The 16857-nt window shown below is 58.4% G+C and overlaps 1 protein-coding gene across 2 annotated transcripts; it reads left to right on the top strand.

Annotated features, from left to right (window-relative positions):
* The first annotated feature begins 858 nt into the window (after positions 1-858).
* Positions 859-15433, top strand: SLC27A4 (solute carrier family 27 member 4). 2 transcript variants are annotated; one of them, XM_081103725.1, is made up of 13 exons: positions 908-1040; positions 2339-2505; positions 4257-4651; positions 5859-6017; positions 8065-8134; positions 8240-8331; positions 9410-9519; positions 9766-9975; positions 11037-11163; positions 11779-11916; positions 12109-12273; positions 12372-12518; positions 14408-15247. In XM_081103725.1, the coding sequence occupies exons 2-13, from the start codon at positions 2345-2347 to the stop codon at positions 14563-14565; spliced, it is 1932 nt and encodes a 643-aa protein (XP_080959851.1). In that variant the 5' UTR covers positions 908-1040; positions 2339-2344; the 3' UTR covers positions 14566-15247. The 2 variants fall into 2 exon arrangements, with proteins under 2 accessions (XP_080959852.1, XP_080959851.1); XM_081103726.1 differs by lacking the exon at positions 12109-12273 and having other exon boundaries at positions 859-1040; positions 14408-15433.
* The last annotated feature ends 1424 nt before the right edge of the window (positions 15434-16857 follow it).

Raw genomic sequence — 16857 nt, forward strand, 5'->3', positions numbered from 1 at the left:
AAAGGATTCCTACTCAGTAATCCGGGCACCAAGTTTACTGCCCCAGAAGCGGAGGTGAGAGGTGCTCAAATCTGCAGGTCTTCTGAACCTTCTAAAGGTACTATGTTCATAAAAAATATACCCAGGGAGAGATCAACCAAAGGACTTGTATGCATGCATATAAGCATAACCAATGGACACAGACACTAGGGGGCTGAGGGCACGAGGTGGGGGAGGGGGGGTAAGGGGGGGGATAAGGACACATATGTAATACCTTAATCAATAAAGAAAAAATAATTATAGAACATAAAAAAATGGAATTGAGGGAGGACCTCGAACCCAAAACTTTAGAATAACCATGCCAAATTCCAATAAAAGTCCAATGCGCTAGCCATTTTGCCACAGAACCAGTTACTGAACTTAATCCTTGCTAACCTTTCTGTCTGAAACCACACTTCTAGCTCTCTCCTAGGGTGTGGTGCTGGGCCTTTGCCGAATGGTGCCGGGTCTAAAGGCGGACTCCGATTCTCCGCCAATGTGGCAGGTGGGGGGTGCTCTCCCATAGAACCGAATGCCGGAGGATTGGGAGTTCGGGGCCCCGGCAGAGCCCGCCAGTCTCTTACCGGTCCTGGGGGCGGGGGTGGGGTTGGGGGGGGGGTTGGAGAGAGAAGACAGCACGGGTCTCTGCGGCACGGACTACAACTCCCAGAATGCCACGGGAGGCGTCACTTCGGACCGTCGCGCGCGCAGGGCGGGCTGGGCCAGGTGGCGTGGAGCGCGCTGGGACTGCCCTGCGCCTCTCGCTCTGCGGCTCGCGTTGTTGCCGGCCGGCGCAGCCGGTTTGGGCTGCTGGAGGCAGGACGGGGGAGGAGCGCCGCGGGCGGGCGGTGCTGAGCGGCGGGAGGGACTGTCCGGGCCATGCAGGGCGCAGAGCTGGCGAAGGGATCTTGAGACCCGGCTCTGCGCGCTCAGGGGCGGCTGACGCCCCCCCGCGCTCCCCACTCCGCTGCCGCTGCCGGGCCGCATCTGGACGGGGCGCCGCGCGGCGGGGCCGACGCTGGGTGAGCATAGACCAGGCGAGTGGGTCCCTGGGCGGGGGAATGTGCCCTGCCCGTCGGAGGCAGGTGTGACGGTGCCGGCCTCGGGTGAGGGGCGCGCCCTGCTGCTGTCTCCTTGCCGGCCGCTCTGCTGCTACCCTGGCTTTTAAGGGCCAGGGCTGTATGCAGTGACCGACCTGGGATAGGGGCCCGAGGCACTGGGCATCCCCTTCTCTCCACATTCCATCTCCAGCCTTCCGGGACGGGCTCCTACCCTTGGCTCCGGCGGCTCTGGAAGGCCAGAGTCTGAGGACCTTGGAGATAGATCCTGGCTTTGGAGTTGGGGTCGCTAGTTCGGTACTACCGGCTTTTTCTTTCCGCGTGAAGGAGCGGGAGGTGGTCTGTAAGAGCTCCCTGTGGTCCAGACCATGTCCTCATTCCGGCTCGGAGGCTCTCCGGCTACATTACAGCCTTGACCTTCACCCCCTCCCCAGGAATAGGACCTGAAGGAAAACTCAGCCCTACCTGCCGCGCTCTTGAGCAGATCCGTGAAGAGCCAGGAATAGAACCCCAGCGCGCTAATCTCAGCCCAGCCAGGTTTCCCCCTTCCCCTGAGCCCAGTCCCGCAGTATTCATCCGAGTGGCTTGCTGAGTGTGTGTGTGTGGCGGTGCCTTCAAGGCCCTCTTCCTCTCAATCATCTTTTCCTTTTGGGCGATCACCTCTCAGGCACCTCCGGACTCTACCCCGTTTGCTCTGTCGCCCCCTATGGGCCAGCAGAGGCAAGGCGCTGCCTGAGCCTCTGGGCAGGGACGGGGCTAGGGCCCCTTCCCAGGAAGCTGCCCCTCTGGGTGTCGTGGCTTGGCCTGGTCATCCACACACCTGCCCAGGTCTTTGGGTATGGAGTCGAGCCAGAGGTGTTTACGTTAGTACCCCTCTCCAAGCCATTTTGGTTAGGGACCCTAGGTGGAGAGTGGACTGTCCTATTTTGGCGGGAAAGGTTTTTGAGGGCAGGTCCCACTACACCCATTGCACAGAGGGGGAAACTAAGTCCTAAAGTAGGAAAGGGACTTGCCCAAGGTCTCTCGGAGAATTATGGGCAGAGATGGGACAAGGGCGCTAGCACCTGGCCTCCTGCCTGTCTCTTCTGGAACGCCTCACCTCTCCTCCAGTGCCTCTAGCCTGCCCCTTCCAGGCAGCCCTCTCACTCGGTATTGCCAAGACACACTACAGGTTGACCCACGGGATCATAGTGGCCTGGCTGACCGGGCCAGGAGGTGGAGAACTTGGACATTTGAATCCACTGACTACCCTGTGCTCACAGGCCACAATGCTGCTCGGGGCGTCTCTCCTGGGAGTGTTGCTATTCTCCAAGCTGGTGCTGAAGCTGCCCTGGACGCAGGTGGCGTTTTCCCTGCTGCTCCTCTATCTGGGGTCTGGCGGCTGGCGCTTCGTCCGGATCTTCATCAAGACCATCAGGCGCGATGTTTTGTGAGTACCCGGTTTAGCCCTTCCTGGAGTCTCCCACGCCTCTCTGGGCTCCTCGTCCACAAAATTTCCGCAGAACAGACCCGGAGCCTCTACCAGCACAGGGTAGCTGGGCCCCAAAGCAGCAGCCTCTTCTCCACACTCTTTCCCTGGCACTAGTACCTCCATCTCCAAGGTCACAGTCTCCTCCTGGGGCATCTCCATAACTTGGTGCTCCTTAGCCTGGGGCCACCTTGGGGGCCCGGGGCATAGCATGGAACACTGTTAGGGAGAGGTGTTGAGGAGACGTCTGAAAGGGGTCTGTCGTTTGTAACAGGAACCCGGTGGGAAAGGTCCTGTCCTTGGGTTGGCATGAGTCTGAGAGGGCCCCGCGTCAGATATCGGGGAAAACCTGCCCCCCTGAGAATGTCCTCCATAGGGATGGACTCCATAGGGATGTCCTGGCCCAGAAACACCTGCTGTTGCCTCCTCTGTGCCAGGTGCGAGGCTCTGGAGCCCAGAGAGGAGCAAGGCAGACCCAGTCCCGGGCCACGCTTGGACTGATCTGAGAGAGAGGGGACACAGTAAATCCCTAAGCTGGCAGAGACCCTGGCAGTCTTGCTCACAGTAGTGTCCCAGTGCCCAACACAGTGACTCACACCCAGAACAGGCAGCTCAGCATTTGTCAGTCTGAGTTGATTTCAAAAGGAAATATAGAGTGGCCACTGCAGCAAGGGTGGTAGCAATGGAGAGCTGTGGGAGCCGGGCCGAGAGAGATGGCTTAGGCCAGGGCTCAGGGAATCAGAGAAGGCCTTCCGGAGGCAAAGTAGTTCTTTCCTTTTTGGAAAAATTTATTTTTACTGATTTCAGAGAGGCAGGGAGAGGAAGAGGGAGATAGAAACATCAATGAGGAAAGAGAATCATTGATTGACTGCTTCCAGCATGCCCCCCACTGGGAATCCAGGCATGTACCCTTGACCGGAATCAAACCTGGGACCCTTCAGTCCGCAGGCTGATGCTCTATCCACTGAGCCAAACTGGCTAGGGCCAAAGTAGTTGTTCTTGAGAGATACCTTAAGGTGGTGGGATCAAGGGATTCCAGCCAGAGGGTAGAGCATCAGCAAGGGCATAGAGGCTGGGAAGCTGGGACAGATCAGGGGCAGAGGTGGCAGGGCCAGGGCAGGAGAGTGGGGTGTGGCCAGTGATTCCACAAACACCTGCTGAACATCTCTGTGTAGGGCCCTGAGCAGGACCCAGGGGACAAGGTGGTGACTAGGCTGGAGCCCTCCCCTTGCTGGGCTCACAGAGAGGAAGACTGGACAGATCGCAAACTCATCCTATATTGGGCAATGTGGGGGGAGGTAGGGTATGGCCTTGTGGGAAGCCCCGAAAGAGATCTTCGCTTGGGCCCTGGAGCCCAGAATGCGCTGACGGAGCAGCAGACTCAGAGTAGACGGGGATGGCAGTAGGGGCTGAACTCTGTAGCCAGAGAGACTGGGCTTCAAATCTCCACCTCTGAAGCCAGGGCCAGCCATCTGCTGGCAGAGCCTCAGTTCCCCCTCCGTACAGGGGCGGGAGTAATTGCCCTGGTCCCTGTACGACATAAGCAGGCTGGTGTGTGTAACGGTGCCCAGCATACAGGGGCTGGACAAGGGGAGTGTGGCAAGTGATGGGGCTCAGGAGCCTTGGGCCCATGGGGCAGCACGCTGGGGCGGGGGGCAGGGACCCCCACTCCCAGCTCAGCAGTCACAGCTCCCTCGCTGGCTCCCACACAGTGGCGGCCTGGTGCTGCTGAAGGTGAAGGCGAAGGTGCGGCGGTACCTGCGGCAGCGGCGGACAGTGCCCATCTTGTTTGCCTCTACGGTGCAGCGCCACCCTGACAAGACAGCCCTGATCTTTGAGGGCACAGACACACACTGGACCTTCCGCCAGCTGGATGACTACTCGAGCAGTGTGGCCAACTTCCTGCAAGCCCGGGGCCTGGCCTCCGGCGACGTGGCTGCCCTCTTCATGGAGAACCGCAATGAGTTCGTGGGCCTGTGGCTGGGCATGGCCAAGCTGGGCGTGGAGGCCGCCCTGATCAACACCAACCTGCGGCGGGACGCCCTGCGCCACTGCCTGACCACCTCCCGGGCCCGGGCCCTCATCTTTGGCAGCGAGATGGCCCCAGGTGAGCCCCAAAGAGGCAGGGACAGGCAGGGAGTCTCATGGGACTTGCACAGACCTCTTCCAGCCCTGGGGGAAGCTGTGTAGCTCAGAGGTTAAGAGCATGAGCCTTAGAATCAGACGGCCTGGGCTCTGCCCCTGGTAAGCTGGTGATCCTGAGTAAGAGACCAGAATTCTCTGTGCCTCCGTTTCCTCACTGTAGTACCTACTCATACTGTTTTCAAGGTAATACTTCACCTGAAGCACTAACAAAGTGATTGGTGGTAGGTGAGTCCTCAGATTTAATTGGTAACCATTCTTGTGACTAATTAGGCCTCATTTCTTCATCTGTAAAATGGGAACAAGAGTCCATTCTCTGCTGTCCGGCAGAGCTTACCTGGTATGTTCACTGGGTGCTGAGCATGGCACTGTATAAGAGCAGCTCTAATCTTCACAAAGCCTGCTGAGGAAGGGACTGCATCAGCTTGGTAGATGAGGAGGCTGAGGTTCATAGTGGTGTGAGGAACTCATGCAGCTGGTAAGTGGTGGGACCCAGATTTGGTCTGGGCTTGGCCACACTGTTCCTGTTCTTCCCCCCACGCTGCTGTGGTTTGTGGAGTAATGGACAGGGAAGGTTACTGAGAAGTTGAAAGGGGAAGAGGACACATTCAGCAGGGAGAGTGGAGATGTTTGGACAAAAAAAGAGGAAGCCAGAGGAAATGGGGCCAAGTGGGCCAGACCTGATCCATGCCTAGGGCGGGTGGACATCTGTAATGCCTGGGGGAGCCTGAGAGAAGGCTGTCTGAGAGGCTGGAGGGCTACTAGCCTCTGAGCCCCACTCCTCCCTTCTAACCAGACCCCCACGGACTAGTAAACCTTCATGTGAGATAGAACTGGCTTCGATTCCCAGCTTCAGCATATTCTAGCTGTGAGCAAGTCCCTCATTCTCAGAGCCTCAATTTCCTCATCTATAAAATGGGCTGATATTGGTACCTATGTCCTAGGTTGTCTGAGCAGGAGAATGCATACAAAGAGCCCACTGTGTACTTAGCCAGCAGCTAGTAGGAGCTGTTGCTCCTATCAGCATCTCTCTTATTATGAGGTCCTGGGTGCTTCTCTCTCCGCCTACCCAGCCAGCCTCCCTGGACAACATGCCCAGCCCTGACATGAGCACAGTTCCTGGGAACACGGTTTCCTGGCCAGCCTGCTGATCTGCCCTGTCTCCTCCACAGCTGTCTTTGAGATCCATGCCAGCTTGGACCCTTCCGTCAGCCTCTTCTGCTCTGGTCCGTGGGATCCCAGCCTAGTGCCTGCCAGCACGGAGCACCTGGACCCCTTGCTGGAAGATGCCCCCAAGCACCTGCCCAGTCGCCCTGACAAGGGCTTCACAGGTGAGTCCCCCACTCCCCACAGAGGGACCCTAAGGTGGCCAAGGACAGATCGCTGGCCTCATGGTCAGAGCCTGTGTTCTGCATACTTGCTGTGTGACCTGGAGTGAGTGTGTCACCTCCCTTTTCCGTCTGGGAAAATGGGCACAGTAACTCGGGTTACTGTGCAGGTTCAGTGAGCTGGTATGTAGGAAAGTGCTAGGCGTGGTGTTGAGTACACAGGAGCTCACAAAATCTGATTCTGATTTGTCGAACAAGCCTTCTTGGATGCCTAACATGTGCAGAGTCATGCGGAGCCCAGGATCCTGCTGTTTCTGAGTTTTGTTTGGAGTTGGGCCCGGGGCCCTTTAAATATTCATCCAGCACCTGTTCAGTGCAGGCCCCTGTTGAGCTGTGATCCTCCCCTGTACTGGGCTGCCTGTCTCTACCTCCCCTCCGCCAGGTAGCCCCCCAGACCCTCTTGCCTCTCTTCTTCTAGACTGCCTTGTGGAGCCCAGAGCTTGCTGTATCTCCTGGTGGCTCAGAGCTTGGACTAGTTCATATTCTGGCTCTGTTGCTTCCCTTGTGTGACCCTGAACACCTGAGCTGCCCTCTGAGCCTTGGGTTCCTACAGCCATAAAATTGGGGGCGGTAACAGCATCTATTTTGTGTAGTGACTAAGGATTGACAGAGATGCACTGGGAGGCTAGGGTGTGACAGGAAGGGCTCAGTAACAGGTCATTGTCCTCATTATAGTCATGTAAGCTGCCGTACACAGATCTTATCTCCTGGTGCTTTTGTAAGCCACTTGAAGGCAGGGACTCAGACTGGTTGGGCCTGTTGCCCTCATACAGCAATTGGCTGGCACTCAGCAGGCACACACGAGCAGGAGATGGTCAACAAGGAACAGGCAGTCACCCCCTGTTGTTCCAGACCTGGAGCCTCCAGCCTGGGGGGCTGAGCCTCATACAGAAACCGTAATGTGGCAGTCCCTGGACTGGGCTGCAGGGTGGGAGAAAGAAATGGCCAGTGGTGCAGGAGCGACCTCAGCACCCTGCTTCCTGCAGCTCATGCCTCCCCGCGCCCTAAGACCTCCCCGCGCCCTAAGACCTCCCCGCGCCCTAAGACCTCCCCGCGCCCTCAGACCTCCCCGCGCCCTAAGACCTCCCCGCGCCCTAAGACCTCCCCGCGCCCTAAGACCTCCCCGCGCCCTCAGACCTCCCCGCGCCCTCAGACCTCCCCGCGCCCTCAGACCTCCCCGCGCCCTCAGACCTCCCCGCGCCCTCAGACCTCCCCGCGCTCTCAGACCTCCCCGCGCCCTAAGACCTCCCCGCGCCCTCAGACCTCCCCGCGCCCTAAGACCTCCCCGCGCCCTAAGACCTCCCCGCGCTCTCAGACCTCCCCGCGCCCTAAGACCTCCCCGCGCTCTCAGACCTCCCCGCGCTCTCAGACCTCCCCGCGCCCTCAGACCTCCCCGCGCCCTAAGACCTCCCCGCGCCCTCAGACCTCCCCGCGCCCTCAGACCTCCCCGCGCCCTAAGACCTCCCCGCGCCCTCAGACCTCCCCGCGCCCTCAGACCTCCCCGCGCCCTAAGACCTCCCCGCGCCCTAAGACCTCCCCGCGCTCTCAGACCTCCCCACGCTCTGAGGTGGGCATCACCTCCTTTGGGAAGCCCTCCCTGTTGCCACCTCCCCTCCCTGAAGCCTGGGTCAGGTGCTGCCACTGGGCTTCGACAGGCCCTGTGCTTCCCTTTGTGCTCAGTGTTGGAATGCCTGTCTGCACCTGCCTGTCTCACATGGCTGCAACCTCCACCAGGGCAGAGCCCGTACTCTTCTTGGTCACTGCTGTCTCCCTGGGCCTGGCACAGAATGAGGGCCCAGAAAACGTTTGTCGATGGAACAGATGCAGGCATTAGAGCAGAGAGTGGTGCCTGGGGTCATCAGAGCCGCCTTCTGGAGGAGGTGTGATGGGAGCGGGCACTGAATGATCACACACACGGGTGTCCGTCTGACTCCGCACTCAGCCCTGTGCTACCTCCTCTTACAGATGCTTATGTGTCTGTTTTCTTCAGATAAGCTCTTCTACATCTACACATCGGGCACCACGGGGCTGCCCAAAGCTGCCATCGTGGTGCACAGCAGGTAAGGGGCAGGTGCCTGGGGGGAGAGCCGGGGTGACGGGGCCCAGGAGTCTCCCCTTCTGCCTTCCCAGGGGCCCACTGAGCTCTCCGCCCTCTGCCCTCCCAGGTATTACCGCATGGCTGCCCTAGTGTACTACGGATTTCGCATGCGGCCCGATGACATTGTCTACGACTGCCTCCCACTCTACCACTCCGCAGGTAACGTGGGCCTCTCCCCCGTCCCAGAACCCCTAGGGCAGTGATGGCCAACCTTTTGAGCTCGGCGTGTCAGCATTTTGAAAAACCCTAACTTAACTCTGGTGCCGTGTCACATATAGAAATTTTTTTATATTTGCAACCATAGTAAAACAAAGACTTATATTTTTGATATTTATTTCATATATTTAAATGCCATTTAACAAAGAAAAATCAAAATCAACCAAAAAAATGAGTTCGCGTGTCACCTCTAACACGCGTGTCATAGGTTCACCATCACTGCCCTAGGGCCTCAGGAACACTCCCTCTCGGCAGGCAGCATGTTGCAGTTGAAACACATGAGCTTTCAAGTGAAATCAGGGTTCAAATCCAGGTGTGGCCATCGACTGGAGCTCTGAACAAGGATGGCCAAAAACGAAAATAAAAAACAGCAACAATAACAAAAACGAGATGGCCACACCAGTCTGATTGCTTGTATGGCCTTGTCCGCAGGGCACCTGGGCTGATCTGACTGTTCAGTTTGTTGCCGTGGATATACATGGCCTTGCTGCTTGGTCTTAAGAGCTTAAGGGAAGGCAGAGATGGGATAAATATAGTTCCTGTCCTCAAGGTGCTTAGAGTTGGGTGTGTGTTTGGGGCAGGATGAATGATGGGAGCACACCTTCTATGATACAAGAAATAGCGTGGTGAGTACGGGAGGGCCAGGGAACAGGAGCTCAGCTCAAGGGAAGAGCTTGGTCTGGCCAGGAAGGCTTCTTGGAAGAGGTGTACTCAATGCAGGCAGATGTGAGGTGCAGAAGCCAGGCGGGCTAGCTTGGCCCCCCACCCCCACCCCCAGTTGAAGGGCATCATTACGGTTATAGGAACGGGAACTTAGGGCCAGCTCTGCAGGCTCTGGGGGATGTGTAATTGACCCAGTAGGCACAGGGAAGCCATGGAAGATGTCTGACTAGGGGAGTGATTGTCATTAGTGTTGGAGGGAGAGGACAGGAAAGAGAGAGACCAAAGGTCTGGGTAAGACGAGGCTCTGGAGGGAAGGGTGTCCCCCCTCACTGACCTCCAGGGCTCACTCTGCCTTCAGGAAACATCGTGGGAATCGGGCAGTGCCTGCTCCATGGCATGACAGTGGTTATCCGGAAGAAATTCTCAGCCTCTCGGTTCTGGGATGATTGTATCAAGTACAACTGCACAGTGAGTGAGAGGGAAGGAGATGAGCCATCCCCGTCCCCTCGTGACCCTCCCACCAGCCCCACTCGGGGACCCCTGTCTCACAGCTGAGGCAGCCAGTTGTCCGTTGGCAGATGCAGAGATTGAGGCCCAGAGGGGAAGGATTGCCGGGGGGAGGGACAGAGCTAGTGGGGTAGGGGCCTGAGGGGCTGGGAGGCGGGGAGTGAGAGCAACCTCAGAGACCCAGACTCACCCCAAGTCCACCTCCAGATTGTGCAGTACATCGGCGAGCTGTGCCGCTACCTCCTGAACCAGCCGCCGCGGGAGGTGGAGAAGCCGCACCAGGTGCGCATGGCGCTGGGCAACGGCCTCCGACAGTCCATATGGACCGAATTTTCTGGTCGCTTCAACATCCCCCAGGTGGCCGAGTTCTACGGGGCCACTGAGTGCAACTGCAGCCTGGGCAACTTCGACAGCCAGGTACCCCTCAGGCTGGGGGCGCGGGCAACTTCGACAGCCAGGTACCCCTCAGGCTGGGGGCGTGGGCAACTTCGACAGCCAGGTACCCCTCAGGCTGGGGGCGTGGGCAACTTCGACAGCCAGGTACCCCTCAGGCTGGGGCGTGGGCAACTTCGACAGCCAGGTACCCCTCAGGCTGGGGGCGCGGGCAACTTCGACAGCCAGGTACCCCTCAGGCTGGGGCGTGGGCAACTTCGACAGCCAGGTACCCCTCAGGCTGGGGGCGCGGGCAACTTCGACAGCCAGGTACCCCTCAGGCTGGGGCGTGGGCAACTTCGACAGCCAGGTACCCCTCAGGCTGGGGCGTGGGTGGGTCACCGAGGCACCAGGTACCCCTCAGGCTGGGGGCGTGGGCAACTTCGACAGCCAGGTACCCCTCAGGCTGGGGGCGTGGGCAACTTCGACAGCCAGGTACCCCTCAGGCTGGGGCGTGGGTGGGTCACCGAGGCACCAGGTACCCCTCAGGCTGGGGGCGTGGGCAACTTCAACAGCCAGGTACCCCTCAGGCTGGGGGCGTGGGCAACTTCGACAGCCAGGTACCCCTCAGGCTGGGGGCGCGGGCAACTTCGACAGCCAGGTACCCCTCAGGCTGGGGGCGTGGGCAACTTCGACAGCCAGGTACCCCTCAGGCTGGGGGCGTGGGCAACTTCGACAGCCAGGTACCCCTCAGGCTGGGGCGTGGGCAACTTCGACAGCCAGGTACCCCTCAGGCTGGGGCATGGGCAACTTCGACAGCCAGGTACCCCTCAGGCTGGGGGCGCGGGCAACTTCCACAGCCAGGTACCCCTCAGGCTGGGGGCGTGGGCAACTTCGACAGCCAGGTACCCCTCAGGCTGGGGGCGTGGGCAACTTCGACAGCCAGGTACCCCTCAGGCTGGGGGCGTGGGTGGATCACGGAGGCACTGGCAGCAGAAGGGAGGGCGGAGTTCCAGCGAGGGAGTGGGTGCTGGAGTGTCCCACACCCACATGGCCCAGTTTTGGGCGCATGGGGAGAGCCCAGGCCCAAGTCTTGGCCTTTGCAGGTGGGAGCCTGTGGCTTCAACAGCCGCATCCTGTCCTTCGTGTACCCCATCCGGCTGGTACGTGTCAACGAGGACACCATGGAGCTGATCCGGGGGCCCAATGGTGTCTGCCTTCCCTGCCAGCCAGGTCTGCCCTGGGGTTGGAATTGGGGGTCCGAGGGGAGGGATTGGCCCAGGAGGAAGACAGGACAGGTGGGTGGGCGGTAACCCTGTTCTGACCAGTGGCCGTCAGTCAGTTCTCTTAGTCGTTTATTCCCTCAGTTCATCTGTTCTCTTTAGTGTTGAGGACCCTGGGTCCAGGCCGCCTGGAATGATCCTAGCTCAGCCCCTTAGCTCTGGGCCCGAGTCCCCCCACCTTGGAATGGGCCTGATGGCAGCACTGCCTCATGGGGTGGCCTGGAGGATCGTGTGGTGCAGAACATGCAGCTCTTTGAGCTGAGCCAGGAGCCCAGGGAAGGCTGCTTTGGCCAGACTGTCTGTGTAGGGTTCAGCCACCCTTTCATCTTTTGTTCATGTTTCCATTGGCTCAGGTGACCAGACATCACCGAGTGCCTACATGTGTCAGGCCTGCCAAGAGAAGCTCCCTGCCCTGGGGGGATAGACTGGGGGGGGTGGGGGGATGGAATTTCTTTGGGAAGCAGTGTGACCAGAGGTCAGATCAGCATGTAGGGTGCATTTGGGGGTGGGGGAGCCCAGTGGAAGAGGCCACCATGGCAAATCTGGCCCCGCCTTCCCGCCCCAGGTGAGCCAGGCCAGCTGGTGGGCCGCATCATCCAGCAGGACCCCCTGCGGCGCTTCGATGGCTACCTCAACCAGGGTGCCAACAATAAGAAGATCGCCAAAGATGTCTTCAGCAAGGGGGACCAGGCTTACCTCACCGGTGAGTGGCCCCTCTCCCTAGCCCTTCACAGCCCCATCAGAGGGTAGGGATGGAGAGAGATGAAGGGGTCTTTCCCACCTTCAGAGGACACCTCCCCAGGACTCCCCCAATCCCATCCCCTACAGCCAAGCAAATCCTTGGGATCCAGCGAGGACTCCCTGGCCTAAGCCCTATCTCACACCCCCTTCCTAGGTGATGTACTGGTGATGGATGAGCTGGGCTACCTGTATTTCCGAGACCGCACGGGGGACACGTTCCGCTGGAAAGGCGAGAATGTGTCCACCACGGAGGTGGAGGGCACACTTAGCCGCCTGCTAGACATGGCCGATGTGGCAGTATATGGGGTCGAGGTGCCAGGTATCTTTGTATGGGCTGGTGGGAGATACCAGGTATGTGTGGGGAGGTGCCACCAGGGGGCACTGCCAGCCGCTCACGGTTGACTCCACTACCCCCAGGAACCGAGGGCCGAGCCGGAATGGCTGCTGTGGCTAACCCCACTGGCAGCTGCGACCTGGAGCACTTTGCACAGCTGCTGGAGAAAGAGCTGCCCCTCTATGCCCGTCCCATCTTCCTGCGCCTCATGCCCGAGCTTCACAAAACAGGTCTGTCTCCTCCCCTGTCCGACGTGCAGTTAGCAGGCCTGGGCTCCTTCTGGTTCCTTCTTGAGAGACCTGGGTGGCTGTCACTTGAACTTCACCCATAGCTTAGCCAGGTAGTTGATAAACTGACCTCCCTGTGTACAGGTGAGCAGATGGAGTCTTCAGAGAGAGAAGGTTCATTCATTCACTAATGGAAGAAATGTTAATTGAGCACCAACTATGTGCCAGGCACTGTGCTAGGCCTTGGGGGGATAGGTAGTGATTTCTGACAGGACCTGTGCCTTCTTGGAGCTTCTAGGGCAGCCGTGGGCAAACTACGGCCCGCGGGCTGGATCCGGCCCTGTTTGAAATGAATAAAACTAAAAAAAAAAAAAAAAGACCGTACCCTTATATGTAATGATGTTTACTTTGAATTTATATTAGTTCACACAAACACTCCATCCATGCTTTTGTTCCGGCCCTCCGGTCCAGTTTAAGAACCCATTGTGGCCCTCGAGTCTAAAAGTTTGCCCACCCCTGTTCTAGGGCAATAACGGAGACAGCCTTAGGATGAGGAATTCCAAGATTAAGAATGGAATTCAGATCAAACTGACAGAAAAGTGAATGAAGGGGTTTCGGAGGACTAGGAAGCTTCCCTGAGGAGGCGACGTTTAAGCTGAGACCTGATTGAGTGAGAGGACTGTATGAGTGTGGGAGGCATTCTGGGCTCTGGGAACAGCAAGTGTGAAGCCTGAGGCAGGAAGACCTTGGACACTAGCGGAGTAAAAGGAGGCCCCCAAAGTTGGAGTCAGTGAGAGGGGTGGGCAGTGGCATGAGGCGGGGAAGAGAGGCTAGCAGGGCTGGGGTGGGGGTAGGAGGGAGCCACAGAATTGGTTGAGCAGGGTAGTAGCTGGTCAGATTCGTGTTCTTCAAAGCCCTCTTGCTGCTGCATGGAGAGTGGGAGGGTAGCAGGCAGCCAGGGTGGGGCGTGGGGAAATGAGTGCATGGTCATCATCCAGGGAAGAGATGAGTGTGGGTCTACCATCACGTGACAAGGTGGTGCCATTCTTCTGTCGTTGGTACCCTGACGACTCAGGAGTTACCTGGTGGGCAGGAAGTCCATGGCCAGACCCCCACCCTGCTCTCCTCGGTCCCTGCTGCCCTGACTCTCCCCACTTCTCGGCCCTTCCCTGGCTGCTCAGCCTCCGGTCTCACTTGCCTGGTCACCTCCCACGTAATCATCATGTCAACCCTGCTTGATACTCGTAAAAAGGCTGCTGCCACTTCCACTATTTCAGAGATGTTACAATCTGAAACGTGCATCTTAGAATCCACAGACTTCGGATGGACACTCGGGTTGATGAGCAGATTAAATGCCATTGCACTGTACCTGGGAGGTGCTCAGCTCAAAGGAGCCATCACAGAGACCCAAGTTCTGCTCCCTCTCCGTCACTCAGTATGTGGCTGTAGACAGATAGCTTCCCTATTTGGGTCTCAGTTTCCCCTTTTGTAAAAAGGGGGTGGGTGATGCAGGGCTGCTCTGAGAAACGGAGTGGATGGAGCCTTCTCTGCAAACTCTGGCCTGGGTATAACTCCAGCGATGGGGCCAAGGGCATTGCTGACTCCGTAGCCCCAGTAAGACTGCTCCGGGGAGCTTTCCTGAACTCTGCTAGAGCTGGTTAGGCAACCCTGCTCTGCCTGGGCAGGGCCTGCAAACCCCTGGGGAAACGCACCCCAGGAAAAGGGAACCGAATGAGCAAAGGTCTCGAGGTGGGACCCTTTCCTATGTGCCCTTTCCTATGTCTCCGGTCTTCCTCTGTGCATCTTCAACTCTGGTGGGTGGGTTCCCGGGAGCTCAGCCCCTGCCTGCACCCCTTCATCTGACTCTCCTTCCCCGTCATCTGCTCCCTCAGGGACGTTTAAGTTACAGAAGACGGAGCTGCGGAAGGAGGGCTTTGACCCTGCCACCGTGAAAGACCCGCTGTTCTACCTGGATGCCCGGAAGGGCCGCTACCTACCGCTGGACCAAGAGGCCTACACCCGAATCCAGGCTGGCGTGGAGAAGCTGTGATTTGCCCTGAGTCCCTCTCAGGGCCAGCAGATACTGGATCCAGAGCCCCAGCTCACACCCCAGAGGGGTCCTGGGTTACGCCAGACCAAAGCAAGCAGGGCCCAGCACCTCAACTGTGAGGTGCTGGCCGCCTCCCCCTTCAAACTGCCAAGTGACTCACTGCCGCCTCCCCCTCCCCCAGGCTTTCTGTGAAAGCCTCATGCCCCTGTATGTCTTCGAGGCCGGGCAGGGCTCCAGGCTGAGACTGACGGCCCCTCAGGATGATGTCTTGGTCAGGTCAGGGGGAGGGGAGGGTCGCCAAGTGCTCCTCAGAGAGCCAGGGAGTTTGTCAGTGGGACCAGGGCATAAGCCCCCCAGACTCAGGAAGCCAGTAGAGTGGGCAGAGGCAGAAGTGCCCGTCGATCAGCTGGTTGCAGAGGATCCTGCCCCGCTGCGGCTCTAGTGTGAGACTCCGCTCTGCCTGTGCCTCCAGGAGGACGGGAGAGGACCCCAACCTGCAGCAGGCCGCCCGACTGCACATCCTCCCTCCCACCCTCTCCCTGGTGGGTGGCTGCCTGGCTGTCCCTCAGGCAGCGCCTTTCTGTCTGGGTCTGTCCATGTCACCTCCATCTCAGTCCGGACCGGCTTTGAGAGGAGGGATGGGGGCGCTCAAGGGCCAATAAACTCTGCCTTGACTCCCCCCAGCCTGTGTGCATGCCACCTGAGCTCACCCCAGCCTACTCAGGCCCCACCTGCTGCCCCTCTGGCCCCTTCTCTCACTCACCCATCTATTCACGCATTTGGACTTAGGGCAGGTGAGATGCTACAGCCCCACATTTCAGGGCCCACCTGAGTCTTGGGCAAGTGACTCAGTCTTATCAGTGAAATGGAAAAAGGAGGATTCAGAGAACTGAAGGTACCCATTATGAGGCAACGGCTGCTCAGAGCCTTGGAAAGAGAAACCCTGACCCAGAGCAGGGTCCCACCTCCAGGCCTTTGCTCATTCTGTTCCCTTTTCCTGGGGTGCGTTTCCCCAGGGGTTTGCAGGCCCTGCCCAGGCAGAGCAGGGTTGCCTAACCAGCTCTAGCAGAGTTCAGGAAAGCTCCCCGGAGCAGTCTTACTGGGGCTAGGAGTCAGCAATGCCCTTGGCCCCATCGCTGGAGTTACACCCAGGCTAGAAACGCAAGGCCTGATGGGAAAGAAGTCCGACCCAGCCCAGGGCATTAGGCACCGCATCCCTGGTTTTTGTCTTCACTGTGTCACTTGGCTGAGGTCACATAGCCAGTAGTGGGGGCTGGAATGTAAACCACAGGCCAGGGGGCCCTTCCCACTGCTCCACCCACCTCCGGGTGCAGAAGACAACAGGGAAGCCAGAGCACTCCCATTCCACACATGCCTGCGGAGCCGGCTGTGGGCCACACCCTCGGCCAGCAGCTGACAGTGCAGGGGAGGGGGCCAGGAGAATATGGGTTGCCTCCTGAGGAAGTGACCTTTGAAGAGGAGTCTGGTGCTTCTCTTGGGGGCAAATGTTGGGGGCCGTGTGGCAGTTGGCCCCTTGGAAAGCGATGCTAAGTGGTGTTGGGCAGGGGGAGGGGGCGTGCGGGCTGTGGCAGGCATGGCTGCAGTGCCCTAGTGTGACCAGCAGGGGGCGTGCAGAGACTGCAGAATCCCTCCAGGCCCTCAGCCCAGACAAGTAGGAAGCAGGGATTGAGTCCTCTCCTCATCCCACCCCCCAACCCAACCCCCCCCCCCCCATCCCGGCAAGTACCCATCCCAGAAGCCCCTGCGGTGGGCTTTTGAGGCTTCTAAGGGGCTGGGCTTGCCTGAGAGCACGGCCTTGTATCTTCTTTTCATATATATGTATATTTATTTATTTTTTTAATATATATTTTATTGATTTTTTATAGAGAGGAAGGGAAAGGGAGAGGGATAGAGTGTTTGAAACATCATTGAGAGGAACATCAATCAGCTGCCTTTTGCACATCCCCCACTGGGGATGTGCCGCAACCAAGGTACATGACATGCCCTTGACCAGAATCGAACCTGGGACCCTTCAGTCCCCAGGTTGACGCTCTATCCACTGAGCCAAACCGGTTAGGGCTGTATATTTATTTTTTTTATTGATGTGAGAGAAACATCCATTGGTTGCCTCTCATACGTACCCCAATCGGGTCAAACCCACAACCTGGTATATGCCCTGATGGGGAATCGAACCCAAAACCTTTCAGTGTACAGGACTATATGGCCTTGTAGCTTTAACCCTCAGCAATGCGTGCTCTCCAGTGGGAAGGAGCTTAAGCCTTTCTCCAGATT

Source organism: Myotis nattereri, assembly GCF_964212035.1.
Source record: "Myotis nattereri genome assembly, chromosome: 12".
In the NCBI taxonomy this organism is placed as follows: Eukaryota; Metazoa; Chordata; class Mammalia; order Chiroptera; family Vespertilionidae; genus Myotis; species Myotis nattereri.

What these genes read in the sequence shown, in the direction of transcription:
- SLC27A4 (XM_081103725.1), top strand. Translation starts at nt 2,345, where the DNA reads ATGCTGCTCGGGGCGTCTCTCCTGGGAGTGTTGCTATTCTCCAAGCTG. An exon ending in GCCATCGTGGTGCACAGCAG is followed by an intron (nt 8,135 to 8,239) that starts GTAAGGGGCAGG and finishes CTGCCCTCCCAG; the next exon opens with GTATTACCGCATGGCTGCCC. An exon ending in GTATCAAGTACAACTGCACA is followed by an intron (nt 9,520 to 9,765) that starts GTGAGTGAGAGG and finishes GTCCACCTCCAG; the next exon opens with ATTGTGCAGTACATCGGCGA.